This window comes from Pseudophryne corroboree, chromosome 6 (assembly GCF_028390025.1).
Source record: "Pseudophryne corroboree isolate aPseCor3 chromosome 6, aPseCor3.hap2, whole genome shotgun sequence".
Lineage (NCBI taxonomy): Eukaryota > Metazoa > Chordata > Amphibia > Anura > Myobatrachidae > Pseudophryne > Pseudophryne corroboree.
Window position 1 is genome coordinate 573,407,073 of NC_086449.1, and position 26,544 is coordinate 573,433,616.

Sequence of the window (26,544 nt, forward strand, 5' to 3'; positions counted from 1 at the left end):
TGCCCCGCTTCAAAGCAGTCCATTGCTCGTTGGATTAGGCTTACTATCCAACAGGCCTATGTGTCGGCAGCCTTACCTGTTCCTAACTCTCTAAAGACCCACTTTACTAGATCAGTGGGCTCTTCCTGGGCGGCTGTCCGTGGAGTCTCGGCCTTGCAACTATGCCGAGCTGCTACCTGGTCGGGGAAGAACACTTTTGTGAAGTTCTACAAATTTGATACCCTGGCCAAAGAGGATACCCAGTTTGGGCAGGCGGTGCTGCAGCAGCATCCGCACGTTCCTGCCCATTCTGGAAACTTTGGGACGTCCCCAATATCCCTTATGGATGCTAGAGAAAATAGGATTTTAATACCTACTGGTAAATCCTTTTTTCGTAGTCCATAAGGGATATTGGGCTCAGTGCGTGGACTTTTCTGCAGGTTCTTGTTCTGTAGTTAACTGTTCAGCTGCTGCTGCTGTTCTTACCAGCCGTTGCTGGTTGTTGTAAGTTAATGGTGTGCTGGTGTGTAAATCTTACCACCCTTTCTGTTATCTTGTTCCTTCTCTCATATATGTCCTTTCTCCTTTGGGCACGTTTTTACCTATAACTGCCTGTGGGAGGGGACATAGAGGGGAGGAGCCAGCACACCCAGTTGAAGAAATTTAAAGTGCACTGGCTCCTTTGGACCCTGTGCACTAGTTTCACCCAATATCCCTTATGGACTACGAGAAAAGGGATTTACCGGTAGGTATTAAAATCCTATTTTTAATAACCGTTATTCACAATTTGCAACTACATGTCCACACTATGCCCTTACTGTACAAGACATGCATGCGCACTAAAAACTCTGTATAAGACCTTATGGGGGGTATACAATTAGTGCCGATTTTTTCGACAAGTCAAAAAAACTGCACTTTTGAACGCTTTTAGGGCGAATTTAGATTCAATTCCAGTGCCGCTTTTTCGACATGTCGAAAATGCCAGCACTGGCGAAAAACACGTGGATCGGCGAAATCACCGCAGATCCACGTGTTTTGTTGAATTGACAGGGGTTTTCGCCGGGTTTTTGGGTCTGTTTTCGCCCATGCAGATTCGACCAAAAAAAAAAAGAAGTGAAACAGCATGGCGAAAATGTATTAAAAAATGGGCAAATGCCCGCAATTGACTAAGGTGAGTCGAATTAGTTCTGGGGTTTTTTCGGCTAGCCAAAAAAACGGCACTAATTGCTTTCCCCCCTCCCGTGTCTTTAACACCTAATTGGCTAATATGTTTTCCCAAAAAACACTGAACATCTATTTAATCTTATCCAACACGATTTTATTTAAAAAAAAAAAAAAAAAAAAAAAAAAATATATATATATATATATATATATATATATATATATATATATATATATATATATATATATATATATATATATATATATATAATTTTTTTTTTTTTTTTTTTTTTTGAAACATAGTATACAGGTTAAGTCTCCCATATCCGTTATCCAAAATACTACAAAAAATTGAATATTCATATGGTGGGGATTTTATTCTACCTTTATTGTATCTTCCTTTCCTTCTTTCTGTTTGTTTCCACTATTTGGAAATACAGGTTGAGTATCCCTTATCCAAAATGCTTGGGACCGGAGGTATTTTGCATATCGGATTTTTCCGTATTTTGGAATAATTGCATACCATAATGAGATATCATGGTGATGGGACCTAAATCTAAGCACAGAAGGCATTTATGTTTCATATACACCTTATACACACAGCCTGAAGGTAATTTTAGCCAATATTTTTAATAACTTTGTGCATTAAACAAAGTGTGTGTACATTCACACAATTCATTAATGTTTCATATATACCTATACACACAGCCTGAAGGTCATTTAATACAATATTTTTAATAAAATGTGTATGAAACAAAGTTTGTGTACATTGAGCCATCAGGAAACAAAGGTTTCACTATCTCACGCTCACTCAAAATATTCCGTATTTCGGAATATTTGGATATGGGATACTCAACCTGTATTGGCATATATGTGTGCATGCAGGTGATTATTTATTTGATACCAGCTCTTTTAGACCCATAGTCCAGTGGGTTCATACATCACCTGAATAAGTTACAAATATTGTTTGTCTTTTAATTACGATATTTAGATGTTGTATAATTTAAAACAAACATGTTTTATACTTTCATGTAATATAGGCTTTATTGCTTACTATACATTGAACTGTTTCGAGTTCTGCATGATTCAATACTCAATTCAATTTATTGTATATCTTTGTACTCTGAAAAGCTTCAATAAAATATATTCTGGAAAAAACCCTGAATATTTAGGGATAGTCGTGATGTAATCACGTGACCTGATGTTGCAATGTCACTAGTGTCAGTGGCCAGTGACTGGCGAAGTGAGAGTGGCTTTGCAGCCATTCCCTCACCTGGAACTGCAACTAATGCTCCCTGCCGGACCTTCCTTCGCGACACCTGCCAGATCCATACTGCAACACACACCGGACCTCCACATCACATGCTGGACCCCTTGCAAAAAGTATTCAGAAAACCCATAGTATATAATATCTGATATTCTCCTAGTCCTGAACATTTTGGTTATTGGAGACTAAAGGGGGGTACACACGGGTCGATTCGGGCTCAGCGCGATGTGTGCTGAGCCCGATGTGAGCTTAGTACACATTGCAGTGGGTGTCTGTGCACACGCTGCGATATGTGCTAGCCCGATCCTAACTAGACCGCAAGGCTCAATGACAGCCTAGCGATCTAGACAGATTTTGACTGCATGCAGTCTAGACAGATCGCTTACAAAATAGGCTAATATCGCTCTGTGTGTACCCCCATTTAACCTGTACAATAAACATAGCAGCAGTGATCTGAGAGAAATGGAAGGCGAAGCCATGGGTGCAGAGTGGCATGGAAGACTTGAGGCTGCTAGAAGATTATCTTCCTGTAGCTGGCCAGAGGGAGTTTCGGACTTGTCACATCAGATTCAACCACGCCAGGCAAGTGGTTAACAAATTAACCATTATTAAAGACCAGTTCTGCAACAGACAACTAGGCAAACTGTGCATATTGTAAATTGTGTATTTATGGTCTAAAACATGTGATTTACATAAAATAGGACATTTAAAAAAACTTGTGCAAAGGAGAAAGGTTGTGTTACCTACAGTAGCAAATCAAAGTTCTTTACTTTTATCGTTGCAGTTGAAAAGATAATGTAAACATTTTATCAGCTACTTTTGGAACCAGGTTTATAGGGGATTTCAATTAGCCATGGTAATTTACCATGGATGAAAATGGGAGGTAGCCTCTGGCTTTAAACACCCCCCCCCCCCGAGGCTATTCAATTGGATTTCCGAATTCTCACAACAGCTTTGTTAACGCCTGTTAAAGTACTGTGTTAACGGGCATTAACGCACAGAATTTGTGAGAAAGTTCACGGATTTATGCATGTACGCAGTCTTGGCATATGTTAATACCAGAGTTATCAGAGATTTATTTTATTTTTTTACCCACTGAGACATGCAAAAATACTTGATGACTGCAGGCTTCGGGGCTAATTAGGTAGCTTGGGGGATTAATTAGCCTGCGGTAATCTATGTGGCTAATTCCCGCATGAGTCTGCTGAAGTCAGAGACTTTGAAATCCAAAGTTTGAAAAGCACTATGAACTAGTAGTTTTTAAGGTTGTCAGGTCATCCCACATATCAAAGCTTATAAAAATATAGTAATAATACAAGTATAAAAATAGAGTTAAAAACACGGCAAGCACACGGTGGTGAGTTTGTGAACTTAATTGTCAGACCTCGTATAGAAGGGACAAAATAAAATAAAGGGTGGTACTTTCTGGGTCCCTGGCAGTGAATATGTAAGTGATAACTTTGAACAGAAATAATAATCTCATAATAGACTTATACCAGTATATGATGTGTAAATAATTATATTTATTATCTGTGACGTAACCAAGTAATGTACATTTATGGTCATTAACATTACAGGTATCTGCGTTTTTATCCATTTCCCCTAGATTTGGAATGCAGTGACAGGGACACTCATAAGGGAATATGAGGAGCACTCCGATCAGGTCAGCTGCTGTCAGTTCACCAATGGAGACTCTCCGTCCCTGCTTGCCACATGTTCCCATGACTGCTCACTCAAAGTACGTCAATGTCTCTGAATGGCGGAGCTATGTTTTAAATTGTAATTAGTATTACTACAGTTTCTGTTAATCATTATTATTTTTAGCTAGGCACAAAGAATAGAGGTGCCATTTTGGACACATACATTTTCTGCTTGTTTCTCCAGTAATTACTATGCTAGCTCACTGGGGCAGAAAGGAATGGTGCTGTAATTGCTATACACTTATGTTGTCTGTAAGGCAAAGCAGAAATAATTGCTATTAGTCTGCTCGATCTAGAAATATCAAAAGATTTTCAGCAGTAAATATCACTTGTTAACTCTAAACAAGCTTATAGTGTTGTACAAGTATTTAATACTAGCTTGGAAACAGGTAGAAAACATATAAGATTAATGAATTGTAGTAATAGGTTAATTTATTGCTAAATGGGGAAATAAACTAAAAAAAAAATTAGGTAGAATGTTTAAAACGTATATTTCCACTGACATATTTGTGCAGATTCACTTTCAGTACAGAAATCTTTTGTCAATGAAGCAGAGGCAGCCATCTTGTTTGACTTACAACCTTAATTATCAACCTTTTCTTTTATAATATACACATATTTCTTAACAGAACATACCGCCATGATTTTTTAATTAATGAATATAAATTTGTTTTAGCTCAAGCCAGCCTTAAAACAACATGTAAGAGTTTGAGTATTGGAAAAATGTGATATAGTTAATATATGCTAACTTTTTACTGTAATTATAGTAATTTCTCTTGAAGGCTAGTGTACATGGGTGTAATCTGCCCATGCTGCATTCTATTTTTTGTTGGTGGAATTTAGGGTGTACTACATGTCTGTACTGGATAATGGTAGAAAACACATATCCATGATTCTAGATGCTTTTTAGATGGATCAGTGATGCTTAGGGGGAGATGTATCAAACCTTGGCAAAAAGTAAAGTGAACAGCAATAAAGTACCAGCCAATGACAGGAGCCGACTGGTTGGTACTTTATCTCAGGTTCAGTATGAAAAACCAGTGGTCGGGATCCCGGCCGGCAGTATACCGACAGCGGGATCCCAGCCGTCAGTATGCCTAGCGCTAGAAAGCTCTTTGCGGGCTCACTGCGCTTGCCATGCTGAGGGCACGGTGGCTTGCTGCACTCGCCACAGGTTATATTCTCCTTCTATGGGTGTTGTAGACACCCACAGAGGAAGAAAAGCCTGTGGCGCCGATATTCCACCGGCGGCATTTCACTGCTAGTTCCGGCATCTGCTTTGTGACCTACAGGATCCCGACTACCGGTATTGTAACCGCTTTCCTTTATCTCTCCAAGATTTTTTTGTAGAATTTGTTTTTATTGAAAGAATAAAGAAGTACATACCAGAGCAGAAACAAAGATAGACAACATGACAAAGAAAGAGAAATTACATTACTTGATATAGCGAGTGATAAGAAACTAACAAACAAAAAAACAAAACATATACAGTTCCAGTAGAAAAACACATTGTAATGTACAAACAGAGTATATATTTAGTATAACCAAAGGTAATAACATTGTTGTCTGAAATCAAATGCACTTCAATGAAGAGAATAAGGGTGAAACAGAGTAAGTAAAAATAAAAGAAAATAGTGACCTAGACCAGGATAAGCTCACCATGGGAGGCTGTTTTAAGATTAAAAAGATACATTCACCGAGCTCTTGTTTGTCGAAAAAACATAATCTTTATAAATTGATGAAGATTTATAATCTAACCAGGACAGCCATATGGTAATAAACTCAGACAGTTTATCTCTCGAGGCCAGTAGGATATCATCCATATTCATATAGTAATCAATTCTGGAAACCATGCTTTTTGAGTAGGAGGGGTAGTGGACCTCCAAAGGGTTGGAATGACAGCACAAGCGGCATTGCTTAGGTGGCGAAGTAAAGACATTTTATAGTTCGTCAATGATATTGGTGAATGGTTCAACAGCCAAAAGGCCGGAGTGGTAGGAATAGTAGTCTTAATTATATCTTGGGAGGAAACTATAACAGAATTCTAAAAGGGTCGGAGTAAAGGGCACGCACCATATATGCAGCAGAGAGCCAGTAGCACTTTCACATCTCCAACATTTATCAGAAACAGTTGGGTACATAGCATGTAAAAGAGAGGGATGCCTATACCTTGCATTAAAATTTTGTATTGAGTTTCCCTCACTTGTATACAAATAGAGCTTCGATGAGCTTTGAGGAATATAGCTTCCCATTCTTTGTCTGAGAGTGAGATATCTAAATCTTTTTTCCAAGCTGAGGCATAGGAAGGAAGCGACTGGGAGGTGGAAGACTGTAGCAACTTATGTAAGGTGGAAATCGTGTGGGTTGGGCTACATGTAGCAACACAAAGGGCTAAATGCTTCATCGCTGGGAGAGTGAGAAAATGGAAAGAGAAAAGGCACCAGCCAATCAGCTCCTATCTACCATGTCACAGGTCCTGTTTGAAAAATGACAGTTTTCAAACAGGTAGTTTATCACTTTCCATTTTATCACTCGCCAAGCGATGATTAATCTAGCCCAAAGTCTTTTAAAAGGTGTCAATTCTCTAGATGCTTGAAAGGCCCTATTACCCGAGTTCAAAAAGTGTCTTATCTGTAGGTATTTCCAAAAATCAGACTCTGGTATTCCCCATTTCATTCTAATGTCTGAGAATTGTTTAATTCAGGACGATGTCACCAGCTGGCCGATTCAGAAGAGCCCCTCTACTGCCCATTTATGAAAGTGGGAGAGAGTTAATCCAGGCACAAATTCCGTATTAGCTAGAAACTAAGTCAAAGGGCCAAATATGGAGGAAATGTGTGGCCATCATCTGGTTGTCTTCCAGAAAGAGAGAGTAGGGGAAATAGTTGGGTGGACATAGGGAGGCTTAGGGAGTGAGGGGAGCCAAGGAAAAATTTCTGAATATTGTTGCATATACAAGGCTTCTAATTCCACCCACTGTTTAGATTCCCGATTCCTAGTCCAGTCCAGAATTCTAGTAAGCAATATTGCATGGTAGTACGTTTTTATATCCGGCAATTGAAAACCACCACGTTGAACAGGTCTCTCAATAACGGCTCGGTTAATATGGGGACTTTTACGAGACCATACGAATTTCTGTATTAGTAAATGTGTGGACAGGAACCAGGAATCTGGAACGCTGATCAGTAAAGTCTGGAGTATGTTTATCAGTTTAGGAAGAGTATTCATCTGCAACACATTTATCCTACCCAGCCAAGAAAGTTGCTTAAAATGCCATTTGCTATAGTCAGCCCTCATCGTCTGAAGAAGTGGGGAATACTTTAGAAAAATGAAACGAGTTAAGTCGCTGGGTAGTTGGACACCTAGGTATGTAATATGGGAAGATTTCCATATGAATGGGAAAGAGCTTTTAAGGTTGTGTACTACGGAAGGGGAGGTTAAGATGTTTAATGCACAAGATTTAGACATATTAACTTTAAAATTAGATAATTTACTAAAAGTGTCCAATTCACTCATAAGATGGGGAAGAGAAGAGACAGGGGATGAAAGTATCGCCAGTAGATCATGTGCAAACATTGCAAGTTTATATTCCTTGTGTCCTACGTAGAGGCCAGAAATATAATCATTAGACCTAATAGCCCTAGCTAGGGCTTCAGTGCAGAGAACGAATATTAAGAGAGAAAGGGGGCATCCCTGTAAAGTACCATTACGTGTGGAGAAAGACTCGGAAAGGGAGCCATTTACGCGAACTCAGGCAGTCAGAAGGGTATAAAGAGCCATAATCCTTTTGAGAGCCTGTGGACCCAACCCAATTTGCTCCAACACCGACCTCATGAAACCCCAACCTACTCTATTGAAGGCCTTTTTAGCATCGGTAGACAATAAATTAGTAGGTGTTCCACTTCGAGAAGCTAAGTGGATCAAATTAAGAACCTTAGTAGTCTTAAAGCTCAAATAGCCTTTACTATCTTTCATGGTCCCAATAAACGAGGTCGCTCGTTGGGCTCATAAGGCCTGAGCCAAGAGACGACCTGGTTTATTCCCCCATTGATAGTATTTAGAGTGACATTTGCGGAGAGAAAGCTTAGTACTATCACTGAGGATTTTATTCAATTGGGCTCTTGTGTCGGCTAATGCTATGTAGTCAACTTTGGATAGAGATGATGTATGCGGAATGTCAAGAGAGTGAATTGTTTGTAGTAAACGGGCAATGTGAGCCGTTCTTTGTTACTTCATAAAGGAGCCCAATTACATAAATTTGCCTCTTAAAGTACATTTGTGTGCCTCCCATAGAATAACTTTAGATATGTCCGTAGTATAGTTAAGAGCAAAATATTCTGATAGTGTTTTGTCAATCTCACCTTTGCAGTACTTATCCTGCAATAAGGATTCATTAAGACACCAGGTCCAGTGACCTGAAGATGGGAGAGGGTCAGACAATGTCATAGTTACAGGGGCATGGTCCGACCAAGTTTATAGAGCCAATCGACGACTCAACTAGAGAAGGAAGGTGTCTGTGACTCAGAAACAGTCTAGGCGCAAATAAGCTTGGTGAGGGTTAGAGTAGAAAGAGTAGTCACATCCAGGCGGATGAAGGACCTTCCAAGAATCGGCCAGCTGGAGCTCATGAAAAAGTCTCTTAACTTGACAATGTTTTTGTTGGGAGGTTCTAGGGATATTAGAAGAGTAGTCAAGAGAGGGATCGTCAAGTATGGAAAAATAAAAAAAATTATTTTAAAAAACAACAACTCATGTCAACCTTTTGACCTGTCGTCCTAATTACCGTGACGACCTATTGACTATGTCGACCTAATGACTGTCTACCTAAGCTGTGTTGATCTAACGACTGTATCCCTTCCAGCGGGTGGGCGGCTTGACAGCGCCTAGGAACCCTGTGCGGGATATATAGGCAGCGCCGTCCATCAGCAGGAGCCGCGAGTACCACTACCGGGCTCAGTGAAGGGTCAGTAGCAGTTAAGGGGTGAGCGTGCCTCTCGGACTTCCGCCACACCGCAGGTCCCGGCTCGGCAGAGAGGAGTGGGCCGCAACTCGCAGGGACGGGGATTCCCGACCCCCGGCTCCGCAGCACACACTCGCCGCTCCAAGGCACTCAGGCAGGCAGGGGGGACATCTTTTGAAGCGATCAGGCACCCCATGAAGAATAAGTAAGCTCCGTATATAAGAGAATTAGCAGGAGCTTTGGGCAGACACGTCCGTCCCGTTGCTTGCCAAGCCACGCCCTATCTCCAAGATTTTATACATCTCCCCCTCCAGTGTGCTTACTTCTCATCATGGTATAACAGAATACCAGTAACGTAATACACAGCATGCCAGTCATTCACAGGCTGTGCCAAATGAGAACATCTACTGCCAAAGTCATTCATCCCTTGAAGGTAAAATACATTCCTCAGAGGAAGGTGATTTCAGTTTAATGCTGAGAAATTACCTGATTTTTATTGTTTTTCCTGTCCTTAGTTAATTATCATGATGATGATCTGGAATTGAAAATATAAATATTCCAATATTGTGTTTTGCTTGTTTGCATTGAGGTTTCAGTACAGTGTTGTATAGGAATTAGTCATAATGTAAAGGAATAATTAATATGGTCAGTCTGTAACCATTGTATCTTTGGCTATACAGCTGTGGGACATCGATAAGAAGTATTGTAAGAATACACTTTTTGGTCACTCAGACTATGTCAGCCATTGCAGATTTTCACCTGATGATAAGTATTTGGCCAGTTGCTCTATGGATGGCACATTAAAGGTACGTGTTGTGGAATTGTTTTGACGCTTTTGGAATATTATGACCTTTACTTTCATATTTTGAATGTAAACTGCAGTACACATTTGATTTGCTTTATTACCTTTTTTGTATGTTTGGGTTTACATCAACCTATTTTGCTTTTTCTGTGAGAGCTTTCACACATGTTAACTCTTGTATCTTGCTCACTTTAGGGGTGGTCTTCAGGTTGCCGAATGTCGGGCTCCCGGCGCCGGTATGCTGGTCGCCGGGAGCCCGGCCGCCGGCATACCATACTACACCCCACTTTTTAGTAGCGTAGTGAAACAAGTCAAGAATAGGGGAATCAAAGATTTAAAACAAAATGCCTGCAATGCTATTATAGACCACTTTCTTTGCCCTCTTATTATACATCATAATGGCAAATGATCTCCTACTGCTTAAATAATTTATGACTGAAGCCATGAACTGTCTGATAAAGCTGTACATTTTGAAATTACAGTATTCTGTTAATGAAATTAGCTTTCTTTATGCAGAACGGGTTGGATGCGGGATACCAGCGGTCGGGATCTCGGTGGTCAGCATGCCCACGCCGGGATCCGGATGGCAGGGGGTGAGCGCAACAAAGCCCCTTGCGGGCTCAGTGGCTTGCTGCGCTCGCCACAGGTTCTATTCCCACTCTATGGGTGTCGTTGACACCTATGAGTGGGAATAGCCCTCGGCCCCCTGCCGGCATTCTGGCAGCCGGGATCCCAGCTTCGGTATGCTGCCAGCCGGGATTTTGAATACATCCCTACAGAACAATGCACCACATCATGCACCACATACTAGCCTGTTAATTCTAAGAGTTGTGAGTAGCTTAGACTCCTTGTTGTCGTTATTTCATTCCTGTAATATAACCATTCTGTGGGGTATTCAATTACTCGTGATAGTGCAGTTTTCTTTTTATCACCTCTATCCAGTTAGGGCCCACAAAAAACACCCATTTTTCATGTGAAAATACATAAGTCCTGCAAAAGCCACGGACCCTGTGTATTTTCGCTGCACTTATCGCAGGTCTAGGGGGCACTTACCACGGATGCGAAGCACTTATCCCATGGCGAACCATTTAGGCGCTGTAAATTACCTCGGCTAATTGGATACCCCCCTAATAGTTGCACACTTTTGATTTATCAGGATGAGCAGCTGTGGATATTCTGGAATTATGTAATACATTTGCAATTTTCTCTGACGTCCTAGTGGATGCTGGGAACTCCGTAAGGACCATGGGGAATAGCGGCTCCGCAGGAGACTGGGCACAACTAAAAGAAAGCTTTTAGACTACCTGGTGTGCACTGGCTCCTCCCACTATGACCCTCCTCCAAGCCTCAGTTAGATTTCTGTGCCCGGCCGAGCTGGATGCACACTAGGGGCTCTCCTGAGCTCCTAGAAAGAAAGTATATTTTAGGTTTTTTATTTTACAGTGAGACCTGCTGGCAACAGGCTCACTGCATCGAGGGACTAAGGGGAGAAGAAGCGAACCTACCTGCTTGCAGCTAGCTTGGGCTTCTTAGGCTACTGGACACCATTAGCTCCAGAGGGATCGACCGCATGGAACTGGCCTTGGTGTTCGTTCCCGGAGCCGCGCGCCGTCCCCCTTACAGAGCCAGAAGCAAGAAGAGGTCCGGAAAATCGGCGGCAGAAGACATCAGTCTTCACCAAGGTAGCGCACAGCACTGCAGCTGTGCGCCATTGCTCCTCATACACACTTCACACTCCGGTCACTGAGGGTGCAGGGCGCTGGGGGGGGGGCGCCCTGAGCAGCAATAAAAACACCTTGGCTGGCAAATATATCACAATATATAGCCCCAGAGGCTATATATGTGATAAATACCCCTGCCAGAATCCATAAAAAAGCGGGAGAAAAGTCAGCGAAAAAGGGGCGGAGCTATCTCCCTCAGCACACTGGCGCCATTTTCTCTTCACAGTGCAGCTGGAAGACAGCTCCCCAGGCTCTCCCCTGTAGTTTGCAGGCTCAAAGGGTTAAAAAGAGAGGGGGGGCACTAAATTTAGGCGCAATATTGTATATACAAGCAGCTATTGGGAAAAATTCACTCAATATAGTGTTAATCCCTAAATTATATAGCGCTCTGCTGTGTGCTGGCATACTCTCTCTCTGTCTCCCCAAAGGGCTGTGTGGGGTTCTGTCCTCAGTCAGAGCATTCCCTGTGTGTGTGCGGTGTGTCGGTACGGCTGTGTCGACACGTTTGATGAGGAGGCTTATGTGGTGGCAGAGCAGATGCCGATAAATGTGATGTCGCCCCCTGTGGGGCCGACACCAGAGTGGATGGATAGGTGGAAGGTATAAACCGACAGTGTCAACTCCTTACATAAAAGGCTGGATGACGTAACAGCTGTGGGACAGCCGGCTTCTCAGCCGCGCCTGCCCAGGCGTCTCAAAGGCCATCAGGGGCTCAAAAACGCCCGCTCCCTCAGATGGCAGACACAGATGTCGACACAGAGTCTCACTCCAGTGTCGACGAGGTTGAGACATATACACAATCCACTAGGAACATCCGTTACATGATCCCGGCAATAAAAAATGTGTTACACATTTCTGACATTAACCCAAGTACCACTAAAAAAGGGTTTTATGTGTGGGGAGAAAAAGCAGGCAGTGTTTTGTTCCCCCATCAAATGAGTGAATGAAGTGTGAAAAAGCGTGGGTTCCCCCGATAAGAAACTGGTAATTTCTAAAAAGTTACTGATGGCGTACCCTTTCCCGCCAGAGGATAAGTTACACTGGGAGATATCCCCTAGGGTGGATAAGGCGCTCACACGTTTGTCAAAAAAGGTGGCACTGCCGTCTTAGGATACGGCCACTTTGAAGGTACCTGCTGATAAAAAGCAGGAGGCTATCCTGAAGTCTGTATTTACACACTCAGGTACTAGACTGAGACCTGCAGATAGTGCTGCTGCAGCGTGGTCTGTGACCCTGTCAAACAGGGATACTATTTTGCGAACATAAGAGCATATTAAAGACGTCGTCTTATATATGAGGGATGCACAGAGGGATATTTTGCCGGCTGGCATCCAGAATTAATGCAATGTCCATTCTGTCAGGAGGGTATTAGAGACCCGACACTGGACAGGTGATGCTGACTTTAAAAGGCACATAGAGCCTTATAAGGGTGAGGAATTGTTTGGGGATGGTCTCTGGGACCTCGTATCCACAGCAACAGCTGGGAAGAAATTTTTTTACCTCAGGTTTCCTCACAGCCTAAGAAAGTACTGTATTATCAGGTACGGTCCTTTCGACTTCAGAAAAGCAAGCGGGTCAAAGGCGCTTCCTTTCTGCACAGAGACGAGGGAAGAGGGAAAAAGCTGCACCAGTCAGCCAGTTCCCAGAATCAAAATTCTTCCCCCGCTTCCTCTGAGTCCACCGCATGACGCGGGTGCTCCACAGGCGTAGCCAGTTACGGTGGGGGGCCGCCTCAAAAATTTCAGCGATCAGTGGGCTCGCTCACAGGTGGATCCCTGGATCCTTCAAGTAGTATCTCAGGGGTACAAGCTGGAATTCGAGGCGTCTCCCCCCCCCCCGCCGTTTCCTCAAATCTGCCTTGCCGACAACTCCCTCAGGCAGGGAGGCTGTGCTAGAGGCAATTCACAAGCTGTATTCCCAGCAGGTGATAGTCAAGGTGCCCCTACTTCAACAAGGACGGGGTTACTATTCCACACTGTTTGTGGTACCGAAACCGGACGGTTCGGTGAGACCCATGTTAAATTTGAAATCCTTGAACACATACATAAAAATAAAAAAATTCAAGTTCAAGATGGAATCGCTCAGGGCGGTTATTGCAAGCCTGGAGGAGGGGGATTACATGGTATCCCTGGACATCAAGGATGCTTACCTACATGTCCCCATTTACCATCCTCACCAGGAGTACCTCAGATTTGTGGTACAGGATTGCCATTACCAATTCCAAACACTGCCGTTTGGACTGTCCACGGCACCGAGGGTCTTTACCAAGGTAATGGCAGAAATGATGATACTCCTTCGAAAAAAGGGAGTTTTAATTATCCCGTACTTGGACGATCTCCTTATAAAGGCGAGGTCCAAGGAGCAGTTGTTGGTCGGAGTAGCACTATCTCGGGAAGTGCTACAACAGCACGGATGGATTCTATACATTCCAAAGTCACAGCTGGTTCCTACCACACGCCTACTGTTCCTGGGGATGGTTCTGGACACAGAACAGAAAAAAGTATTTATCCCGCAGGAGAAAGCCAAGGAGCTGTCATCTCTAGTCAGAGACCTCCTGAAACCAAAACAGGTATCAGTGCATCACTGCACACGAGTCCTGGGAAAAATTATAGCTTCTTACGAAGCAGAATTCCATTCGGCAGGTTCCATGCAAGAACCTTTCAGTGGGACCTCTTGGACAAGTGGTCGGGATCGCATCTTCAGATGCATCGGCTGATAACCCTGTCTCCAGGACCAGGGTATCTCTACTGTGGTGGCTGCAGAGTGCTCATCTTCAAGAGGGCCGCAGATTCGGCATACAGGACTGGGTCCTGGTAACCACGGATGCCAGCCTTCGAGGCTGGGGGGCAGTCACACAGGGAAGAAATTTCCAAGGACTTTGGTCAAGTCAGGAGTCGTCCCTACACATAAATATTCTGGAACTGAGGGCCATTTACAATGCCCTAAGTCTGGCAAGGCCTCTGCTTCAAAAACTAGCCGGTACTGATCCAATCAGACAACATCACGGCAGTCGCCCATGTAAACCGACAGGGCGGCACAAGAAGCAGGATGGCGATGGCAGAAGCCACAAGGATTCTCCGATGGACGGAAAATCACGTCTTAGCACTGTCAGCAGTGTTCATTCTGGGAGTGGTCAACTGGGAAGCAGACTTCCTCAGCAGACACGACCTACACCCGGGAGAGTGGGGACTTCATCTAGAAGTCTTCCAACTGTTGGTAAACTGTTGGGAAAGACCACAGGTGGACATGATGGCGTCCCGCCTAAACAAAAAACTAGATATTGCGCCAGGTCAAGGGACCCTCAGGCGATAGCTGTGGACGCTCTAGTGACACCGTGGGTGTACCAGTCGGTTTATGTATTCCCTCCTCTGCCTCTCATACCAAAGGTACTGAGAATAATAAGAAGACGAGGAGTAAGAACGATACTCGTGGTTCCGGATGGGCCAAGAAGAGCTTGGTACCCAGAACTTCAAGAAATGATATCAGAGGACCCATGGCCTCTACCGCTCAGACAGGATCTGCTACAGCAGGGGCCCTGTCTGTTCCAAGACTTACCGCGGCTGCGTTTGACGGCATGGCGGTTGAATTCCGGAACCTAAAGGAAAAGGGCATTCCGGAGGAAGTCATTCCTACGCTGATAAAAGCCAGGAAAGAAGTAACCGCAAACCATTATCACCGTATTTGGCGAAAATATGTTGCGTGGTGTGAGGCCAGGAAGGCCTCAACGGAGAAATTTTAGCTGGGTCGTTTTCTGCACTTCCTACAGTCAGGAGTGACTATGGGCCTAAACTTGGGTTCCATTAAGGTCCAGATTTCGGCTCTGTCGATTTTCTTCCAGAAAGAACTGGCTTCACTGCCTGGAGTTCAGACATTTGTAAAGGGAGTGCTACATATTCAGCCCCCTTTTGTGCCTCCTGTTGCACCTTGGGATCTCAACGTGGTGTTGAGTTTCCTAAAATCACATTGGTTTGAGCCACTTAAAACTGTGGATTTGAAATATCTCACGTGGAAAGTGATCATGTTATTGGCCTTGGCTTCGGCCAGGCGTGTGTCAGAATTGGCGGCTTTGTCATGTAAAAGCCCTTATCTGATTTTCCATATGGATGGGGCAGAATTGAGTACTCGTCCCCAGTTTCTCCCTAAGGTGGTATCAGCTTTTCACTTGAACCAACCTATTGTAGTGCCTGCGGCTACTAGGGACTTGGAAGATTCCAAGTTACTGGACGTAGTCAGGGCCTTGAAAATTTCTATTTCCAGGACGGCTGGAGTCGGGAAAATTGACTCGCTTTTTATCCTGTAGGCACCCAACAAAATAGGTGCTCCTGCTTCTAAGCAGACTATTGCTCGCTGAAATGGTAGCACAATTCAGCTGGAGCATTCTGCGGCTGGATTGCCGCATCCTAAATCGGTAAAAGCCCATTCCACGAGGAAAGTGGGCTCATCTTGGGCGGCTGCCCGAGGGGTCTCGGCTTTACAACTTTGCCGAGCTGCAACTTGGTCAGGGGCAAATACGTTTGCAAAATTTTACAAATTTGATACCCTGGCTGAGGAAGACCTGGAGTTCTCTCATTCGGTGCTGCAGAGTCATCCGCACTCTCCCGCCCGTTTGGGAGCTTTGGTATAATCCCCATGGTCCTTACGGAGTTCCCAGCATCCACTAGGACGTCAGAGAAAATAAGATTTTACTTACCGGTAAATCTATTTCTCGTAGTCCGTAGTGGATGCTGGGCGCCAAGTGCGGATTGTCTGCAATACTTGTATGTAGTTATTGCCTAACTAAGGGTTATTGTTGAGCCATCTGTTGAGAGGCTCAGTTATATTTCATACTGTTAACTGGGTATTGTATCACAAGTTATACGGTGTGATTGGTGTGGCTGGTATGAGTCTTACCCGGGATTCAAAATCCTTCCTTATTGTGTCAGCTCTTCCGGGCACAGTATCCTAACTGAGGCTTGGAGGAGGGTCATAGTGGGAGGAGCCAGTGCACACCAGGTAGTCTAAAAGCTTTCTTTTAGTTGTGCCCAGTCTCCTGCGGAGCCGCTATTCCCCATGGTCCTTACGGAGTTCCCAGCATCCACTACGGACTACGAGAAATAGATTTACCGGTGAGTAAAATCTTATTTTTTACAATGACAAAGCAAAATACTCTATACCAGGCTAAAAGTCAGAGAATGTGCGGAATTTCACACTATGATTAATTCTAGTTTAAACTAAATGTATACAGCGCTATCTTCCTCCTTCTACGCCTCATTACCATTTACTCCAGGTGTTTAGACTGGTCTTGCAACATTGTATAGGGGTCGGGATTTAACAGAGACAATGGGAAAAACAAATATTTCAAGGACTGTGTAACATGAATGACTCAAATGTACTATTTTTGGTGGTAAATATTTATAATGTAAACACAGAAATAATTAGAATCATGTCACTATGTGCACAGTGCAAGCTGTATGATCACTTAAGTTTATTCCATCAATGCTTTATGTATTAAGTATATTATGTATCACTGTGTATTAAGGTACTCCTGATACAGTCTGTGTGCCTAATTCAGAGTTGCACGCCATGCCGATGTTTTAGCAGCTGAACGATTATCAACAGACTGCGCGTACACCGCACATGTGTAAAGGCGGCTTTGCGATTCCGCTCACAGTGAGGATTTCTTTGCAGAGTGAGTGACAGGAAGTGACGATTTGGAGGTGGTAGCTGGGGAGTAACAGCAAAAACGCAGGCATGGCATGGCCGTTTTCGGGGCTTCTATCTGACTCCAGCTGCGATCATGTACGAAGAGAAACATGAGGCTAGTGTCGCTACCTCCACAGTCAGCCTGCGTAGCCGTAGACCTACTGGAGCACTTGATGTTCCCCATTGTTGCGCGCAAGCTGCAAATGGGTTTACAATCACTCTTTTCATTTCTGAGTGGCAGTTTTACTTGTTAACATTAGCAGTTCCATAGCCTAGAAAATCGCAATTGCATTAGTGTACAGCTCTGAATTAGGCTCTATGTGCAATGAAATGTAACATAAGGTAAAGATGAGTCTGCCAAAATACGATTACAGTTTAAGGGTGCAATATCATTTTCACCAATGCGCTACAAAGTGTGTAGGAAAATAAGCAAAGATTCCTTGCCATAATGAGCAGTAACACATGCAGCCAAACATTCAGTGGCACCTGGCAGACTATTGAATCAAGAGGTGAGGTTCACTGGACAAATAAAGTAGTGATATTACAGTTGTAGCCTTTGGTGTGGAATATTGTGGCTAGTGACATACAAATTAAAATGAATCCTACATACAAACTGTTACAAACTTTGTAGAGCTTTCTAAAACTTTTGACGTTCAGGGAAGACACCATTAAGATAATCAGGGCACATCTGGTGTAAATTATTCAGCATGGGTATTTTTAATATCCGTGGCAAAACTACTGGAGGTGCAGAAAATGCTCCGCACTATAGCAGCTGAGGACTCTGGGCATGCCCCCACCATCAAGACATTGGGGGACCAAGCTTGTGGCAAGAAAGGCAGATCGTGTTGAGCTTGGCAATTCTTTTTAAGTGATTGATTCATTGGTCAGCATCTAATGACACTTAAAAGGATTGTTCTAGGATTACCAAGTATTTGATCGCTGTCGCTACCAAAATCATTTAGGGATTGAGATGCCAACATTGGTAGGAATGTATACTGAATGATCCCAAATGTCATTTTTAAATCTTGACTCCTTGCTTAATATGTATATTTTAAATACACATATATACTATATGTATGTGTGTGTATATATATATATATATATATATATATATATCTATATATATATATATATATATATCTATATACAGGTTGAGTATCCCTTATCCAAAATGCTTGGGACCAGAGATATTTTGGATATCGGATTTTTCTGTATTTTGGAATAATTGCATACCATAATGAGATATCATGGTAATGGGACCTAAATCTAAGCACAGAATGCATTTATGTTACATATACACCTTATACACACAGCCTGAAGGTCATTTTAGCCAATATTTTTTATAACTTTGTGCATTAAAGAAAGTGTGTCTATATTCACACAATTCATTTATGTTTCATATACACCTTATACAAACAGCCTGAAGGTCATTAAATACAATATTTTTAATAACTTTGTGTATTAAACAAAGTTTGTGTACATTGAGCCATCAAAAAACAAAGGTTTCACTCTCTCACTCTCACTCAAAAAAGTCCGTATTTCGGAATATTCCGTATTTCGGAATATTTGGATATGGGATACTCAACCTGTGTATATATATATAGTCGGATTTGGCCACTCATTTGAATAGAGCTTGTTGGGTCCATTCCGACAAATGCATGTTGGAATGGATCCAACTTTAATTGAATATACCGCTATGTCTCTCCACGGCCTCATGTCTCTACCATGTCTCTCCACAGCCTCATGCCTCCACCATGCCTCTTTGGTCTCGTGCCACCACCATGTCTCCTCCCCTTTGTCTTTCCAGCCTTATGACCCCCTCCCTCTTGTCTCTTTAGACTCATGTACTCCAACCCCTGTGTATCTGTGGCTTTATCTCCCCCTCCCCATGTCTTTGTAGACTCATGCCCCCCTCCCACGTCTTTGTAGCCTCATGGCCACTTCCCACATGTCTCTCCAACCTCGTGCCCCCTCCCCCATGTCTCTCCAGCTCATATCCTCCCTGTGTTTATTTCACCTCTGCTCCCCCCTCCAATCCTCCTCTAAAATCAGTTACCCCGCATCTCTTTTATCTCTACCCCTATCTCGCTTTATCTAATCAGTTTGGAGGGAGGGGCCCTGTGAAATCTGCAAGTGTGTGTTGTGTGGGAGGGGGACGACTTAGGGATAGATTTACTAATGCTGTTAACAATTAAGTGGGGGTGCAACCAGTTTGATTCTAGCTATCATTTCTCTAATGCATCCTAGAAAATGATAGACAACATCTAGATGTAGCTTCAGTAAGTCTACCCCATACAGTGCCAATATGATGTATGAAACTGAAAAGCTATAGTCAGGGGATTTGCTAGTACAGAATACAGCAAGGTAATAGTATTTTTCTCACTATAGCTCTGGGATGTATCTTCCGCTAATGAATATAAGTCTATTGATGTGACAATGTCTTTCCAAAATAATGATGAGTCACAGTTCCTGCTGAAATGTTGTTCTTGGTCAAATGACTGTTCCAGAATCATGGTGACTGCACGTAATTACCTGTATGTAAGTATGCCTCTACACCCTATTTAATACTGTTCAGTAATATTGATGTATGGATATACATATTTTTATGTCTGGAGAACATTTCTCTTTATCTTCATGAAGAAACTCTAGGCCTATACTTTTTTTTTTTTTATGCCTTTTCTTTTTTTCAATAATGTAATTATTAATGGAGAAACAAACCAAATATTTTTTTAGAATATTTTGTTAGTATGTCTGCTTTTAGAACTCTATAGACAGGTAATTGTACTGCGCTCAGTCCTATGTTCGTCTGTAGATGATGAAAGTTTATATATTGATAGTGTTCTGTGTAGTTGATAAGGGTAGTAGTAATAAACGATAACAGAAAAGTAGATTTTGTGTCTGTGTGTACCGTTTGCCTTGTGAGTTTAATTAACAACAGACCTGAAAGAAGAAATTAATAGGACTTTATTCTAATCATAAACTGACCTCCGTTATGGTGCGTTTTAGTACCAGAAAAAAATGAAAATGAAAACATAAAAATAATAATAATAATAATGATAAATATTGATGCAAATTTCTAAAATGAAAAAACAAAGATAAATCAAGAATAAAAAACAGGTCAAAAATAGAAAAAAATAGAAAAAAACAATGGTGCTTGAGCAAATGCTCACAGTCCGGAATGATGGGGTAGTGTGGATTTTCAAAAAAAGGTCTATTAAACGTTGGTATCCAAAGTTCAGATGCAGTTCATACAATTTGCGGCGTCCCGCATAAATTTTCTCAAAGCGCTCGAGGGAGTGGATGATATCAGGGTACGTGATAGTATATGAGGTTAGTGCAGTGCTGGATATTGTGAGCTGGCAAGGAGTGGATGAGTTAAAGCTCCGGGCTAGTTCGTCCACCTCTCCCCTGGTCCCGAGAGTCGGGCCCGTGTTCAGGCGTTCCCCTGGTACCTGATCGGTTCGAGGGACGAACAGTGCCTAGGGTTTGGGTAATCACGACCAGCGCTCTCCGGAGCGTCTGCTCGTGAAATCCCTCACCGCGTACGGAGATCACCTGCTGCCGCTTCCTGCCGTCCACCGTGTCTCTGCACTGGCTCCCGTCCTCCTTTACAGCGTCCTCCTGGTTGCTAGGTGACGTCCTGTTACTTTCGTTCTTCGGAGTCACGTGACCGGGATGTCCAGTCTTCCGCTCGTGGCTCTCTGTTAAATGTAGGTCCTGTTTAGCAGGGTGTATTAGTGGCTTTTAGAACTCACCTTTCAGTACAGTTGCCATAGAGTGTCTTCTGTTGCCAATGTTCCCTTTTGTAATCCGCCCAGTGCTCTTCTGACAATGTAACTGAGCTGTATCTTGCAATACAATAGTTTGGTCCACTGTCTATGTTAAGCGTCAAGGCAGACATGGGGACAGACGGCACAAGGCTGACAGGTTGCTGGCAAAATTGGTAGACAGACAAATATAACTTATAATCTAAGTTAATTGTGTAAAGAATTTTTTTTTCTTTAGTTAGTGTCACCTTATATTTTCACTTTGATGAATTTGAAATTTGGCTTAAATGTATAACTGACATATTTTCACAAAATACAGATTTTTGATGTTGGAAGCAGTGATCTTGTGTCTGTACTTGAGGCATGTCAACAGACAACTATATTATACTGTGACTTCTGCACAACCAATCAGATTGTTGCAATGGCCTTGTCACACTACGTTGTCCAGGTAATGTCACTATTCTTTATTATATTTGTATATATTGTGGCGTCATGGGGTAATTAGTTCGGTAGCTGGGTGTATTGGTGCAGGTGCTTAATCAAGATCCAAAGACAGCTTTTCTTGTAAACAAACTCAAATGAAGCTTAAAGGGTCCTACACACGGTGCGATTCTGCCTAAAGGCCGATATTTACTTTGAGATTTCCCTTGCATTCCCCTGAGTCCAGAACTAACAATATTGACTATACACACTGTGCAATTTTGCCTATGTAGACTTTTGACTATATACAATTTTGACTATACTAGAAACTAGATTGTATACTTTGTAGTCAAAATTGACCTGCCTGCACAGTCTTTTTTTTCCTTGCTATGCCGACCCGTGCATTGGCATTACAAGCTGTATACACACTGTGCAATATGCACTGTGTTTTCTACCAATATGGACTGTATAGTCCATATCGGTAGTTATATCGCTCCGTGTATTTGCGGCTTTACTGGCAGCACTCAACACAAAGGAACAGAAAAAAACAAACAACCTAACCATCACTTCGAGTTCAAGCAGTGAGACATACTGTATCTGACAGGGCAACTAGTCTGCATCACAATATCTCAAGAGTCTTTCCAGTCCTGACTCTCACAGGTGTAGCTAGCCTGGCCTCGCTTGGCCTCTGGTTTCTCACTTCTCTGCCTTGCCTGCTACCTGTAGACATAACACTAGCTCTGGCCTGGCTTGGCTATGCTGCGACAACTTCTCAACAGTATCACAGTGTTTAGATTGTTGGGGTTCTCCCTAGAACCCCGGCTTCCTAGCCTCCGGACACACTACAATGCACTTAGGCAATCATGTATTTGCACAAGTGAATTGGCGATCAGCCAATCGGAAGTGTTTAGGTAATGCTGGCGGCCGTCATTATCATAATCCACATGCATTTGAACATAGCCCCAGGAACCCACAATTGATAGGCTTCGACAGACGTGTATGCACCTCTGTGTCGGTATGTCTACGCCGAAAATTCTGCAAAAATGCCCTAACTTCTCACTCTACGGAAGTCCGTCCCGTCACACCCCATGCAACTGCAACTGGTCAGCATTTTCATATATGCATGCTTCCAATTTTCTGGGAATGCACAATTTGTGCAGGTCACAATATAAAAGTTCTAGTTATGACTCTCTCCAAAGGCCAATGAGGTTAAGGAACAAGAATGCAGCCAGAAAACTAGAACCAATCAGCAAAGTTCCTTGAAAGTTTATGGGGAACATAGAAGCAATATGGGGGGTCATTCCGACCCGTTCGCTCGCTGCGTTTTCACGCAGCAGAGCGAACGGGTCCCTGCTGCGCATGCGCCAGCGCCTTTGTGCTGACATGCGGGGCGGGCTAGCCCCGTGCTGGGCGTCCCCCCGCATGTCCGGAAAGTTGATCGTAGCTGTGCAAAATTTTGCACAGCTACGATCAACTCGGAATGACCCCCATGGTACTTTCAGATGCTCATAGTGATATTGGACTTTCAAATAGAATACATACGAGTCTGCGGCGGACAGGATGCCGGCATCAGGGCGAGTGCTATAAAGCCCCATGCGGGCATGGTGGCTTGCTGCCCTTGCCACAGGTTATATTCTCCCTCTATGGGTGTCGTGGGCACCCATAGATGGAGATCCAACATAATTTGACTATTTCTTTAGAGGCTCTTGCAAATACCTGAGGGCTGGTGCAAAAATATACGTTGATGACAATCTTCAGCACTGTCTAGCTTCTGATTGGCTGTTTGCATATTGACCTCTATAGCTGACACCACTTATTTCAGTAGCTTTGAAACTTGTGTTATATCAAGTTGTGGACATCTATTCACAAATCTCATTTATTTTTTTAAATTGTGAACAATACACACATAACATCTAGCCTTCCAGCACGCTAAACAGCCCTTCTAGTCACGCCATGCCGTGGCATGAATCAGTATCTCTGAGCGTATTTTCATGTGACTTTTTCCATTAAAATGTCTTATTCGCAAAACAATGTGAGCAGGACGCACAAGCAGCTTATGCTGATTAAAATGATATGCAGCATGCCTATATTCTGTGTGTAACTGTGACTGTGTCTGCATACGAAATGCTACAGTACAGTGTCAGCGGCTGTTTTCCTAGAAAACACTGTAACGTACCATTTTATATGCAGATACAGCCACAGACGCATACAGAATATTGTAGGCATGCCGCATATCATTTTAATCAGCAGAGTTTATTTGTTCCTCCTATTTGCATGACAATGCAATTATTATAACTGTCAAGACATTATTGTCCTGTTTTTATGAATTGTCATTACATTATTGTATTGTGCATAATTAGGGTAATGGGGTTTTAGCATTTATGAGTAACGCGGTCATCCTGCATCTCTACTATAAATTTAACCGTAAGCATACACACTTTAACATCTGCTGCATATTAATACTTTTTTAATACTGTTTTTGAGTTAGATGCAAGATGCATGTGACTCAACATACACATGTAAATGCATCCAACGTGTTTACAATGCATATTGAGCCTTGAAACCTGTTGTACTGTACCACATTATGCACTGCCGTTAAATCAGTCTAGTAATTACAGTGTGTCCTTTTAGCTGTGGGACATAGACTCCAGGAAAAAAATAGCAGACTTCAATGCACATTTAAGTTGGGTTCATTGTGTCAGATTCTCTCCTGAGGGGTCTTCTTTCTTGACGTCTTCAGATGACCAGACTGTGAAGGTATGTTACCCTGTTGAAATAGTTCATTTTGAATTGTTTTTGTGTTATTTCAGAACTCTAGTGGAATAAAAAAAATGACAAAAATTATCTACCGAATAAAGAAAATTGTACTATAATTCATTTACCAACCTTTTCCCTACCATTGTTTCATACAGCAGTTTTCCCGTGCTATTCTGGTTCTTCTCACAACCCAGGGGGAAATGCAGGATTTCTAGAGGGGGGTTTCCAAATGCTTCATTTTGGAAGGAGTGTGGTCAGCCTATAAAGAGGGCCTAGTTAGCACCAAACAAGCTATTAGTGGCCTAATACAAAGTGTATGTAATTCCTCAGACAGGGGCCAGCAATCACGGGAAGCTGTTAGATGCTGCAGTAGGGCCAAGGTCTGATGGACTTTTCTTTATAAAAACTCATCACAGTGCATTCCCAATCACTGATATAAAGATTCATCATCTACCTGATTCCAAGACGGCATAGGGGATTTGTGTTGGTGCAATTATTCAGGTGCCATTTATGCTATCCATTTTTAGCAGTTTAGTCAGACATCTTGTCTTATGCTAGACAAGAGATTTAAATAATTTATTTTACTTAGGATCCCTAACCCCACAGAGTCTCAGGGCCCCTAACCCCTCAGAGCTTGCATATGCAACTTACAGGTATTTCAAGTGATTTAGAGTTGCACAAATCTCAGTGGTATCTCCACTTGCATCCGAGTGGGAACATATGTTATATTATTTGCATCAACCATAGGATCCCCTATTTAGAAGACTTAGAAGACTACTTACAGGTCTCTAGATTTACCATTACTGGGGAAACTTCAACTCCTATTTCTTTTACGTCCTAGAGGATGTTGGGGTCCACATTAGTACCATGGGGTATAGATGGGTCCACCAGGAGCCATTGGCACTAAGAGTTTGAGAGTGTGGGCTGGCTCCTCCCTCTATGCCCCTCCCACCAGACTCAGTTTAGAAAATGTGCCCAGAGGAGCCGGTCACAGCTAGGGGAGCTCTACTGAGCTATTATAGTTAAAGTTATTTTTAGAGTTTATTTTTTTACAGGAGGCTGTTGGCAACAGCCTGCCTGCAACAAGGGACTAAGGGGGGAGCAGTGTCCGTCCTGCATGGTCTGAGCCACTGTCTCCGCTGACTGGACACTGAGCTCCAGAGGGGTCGGATCATTCTCCGCCACAGGGGACCGCTCGCCCCAGCAGCATCCCGCCAACCCCAGTGCTGAAGAGTGGTGAGTGAGACATCGACCCCCCTAGCAAGCGGGGGACCGGTGTGAAGATGGCGGCAACGGGGAGGGAGAGCAGTATAAAGTGCGCTCCTGTGAAGGTTCAGAGGCACATTGTGCGGCGCTGTGAGGGGCGTCCTGAGCCAGCGCTTACCCCCACACTGGTCCACAAGTCTGTCGGGGTCCGCGGATCTCAGCCAGCAAGTTTTACCTCAGGCCAGTATAATCTATGAAGAGCGGGAAGACCGCACCATTAAGGGGGCGGAGCTTCTCCTCAGAGCGGACCCAGCAGTGTTCCAGCGCCATTTTCCTGCCTGCACAGCGCTGGATGAAAGAACAGGTCCCTCCACAGCAGCTCCAACTGTCAGTACACGGTACCAGGGGGCTGTAGAAGGGGGAGGGGAGGCTGTAAACCGACTGTGTCTCCTATTAAGGGACACAGTCTGCGCTGACAAGGGGTCCCCCTTTGCTGAAAGCGCTGTGTGTGGGTTGGCTCCGATCTCTGTGTCTCTCTTGCCATTCTTGGGGGGGAAACTCTGTCTGCCCCCACCTGTGTGTGTGTGTGTGTGTGTGTGTGTGTGTGTGTGTGTGTGTAGTGTTTGGTGCTCTCCTTTAGCTATGTCCAGGGACACTGTGTCATATTCTGCAGAGGATTTATCCTCCCAGGATGATCCCATTCCATGTAGTCAGGATAGCACTGGTTTAGCACAGATACCAGCAAGAAAACCAGAGTGGTTTTCCTCTATCAAATCTTGAATTTCTCAGATTTCTGACAGGGTTGCAAGTAATGAATCTGCAACCCAGGTATTACAGAGCTCTATGGCAGTATGGCCTGGTTCTGGTACCTCAGGACGCCCTGTTATATACCCCCACAAACGTGCGCTTGTGCATGTCATACAAGACGACCCGGATAACGATTCTGACACTACACATGGTGATGGGGATGTGTTGCGGGGGTCCGCATCTCTTGCAAAGGGGGTGCAATTGTTGATAGAGGCTATCAGGGATGTGTTAAATGTTAATGATACCACACCTGAGCAGGTTGAGGAGGATTTTGTCACTGAAAACAAAAAAGCCTCGCTAACCTTCCCTGCGTCA

General features: G+C 43.3%; 1 protein-coding gene across 5 annotated transcripts in view; it reads left to right on the top strand.

The window, feature by feature from the left end:
• Positions 1-26,544, top strand: part of APAF1 (apoptotic peptidase activating factor 1) — a 188,583-nt gene that overhangs the window by 129,168 nt on the left and 32,871 nt on the right. For 4 of the 5 annotated variants that reach the window (XM_063927851.1, XM_063927849.1, XM_063927850.1 and 1 more), the window contains exons 15-19: positions 4,014-4,145; positions 9,748-9,873; positions 19,661-19,810; positions 21,359-21,487; positions 24,091-24,216. In XM_063927851.1, coding sequence (XP_063783921.1) covers positions 4,014-4,145; positions 9,748-9,873; positions 19,661-19,810; positions 21,359-21,487; positions 24,091-24,216 — 663 coding nt within the window. Of the gene's footprint in view, positions 1-3,984; positions 4,146-9,747; positions 9,874-19,660; positions 19,811-21,358; positions 21,488-24,090; positions 24,217-26,544 lie in introns of those variants that run through there. The other variant, XM_063927853.1, reaches the window with a different exon arrangement.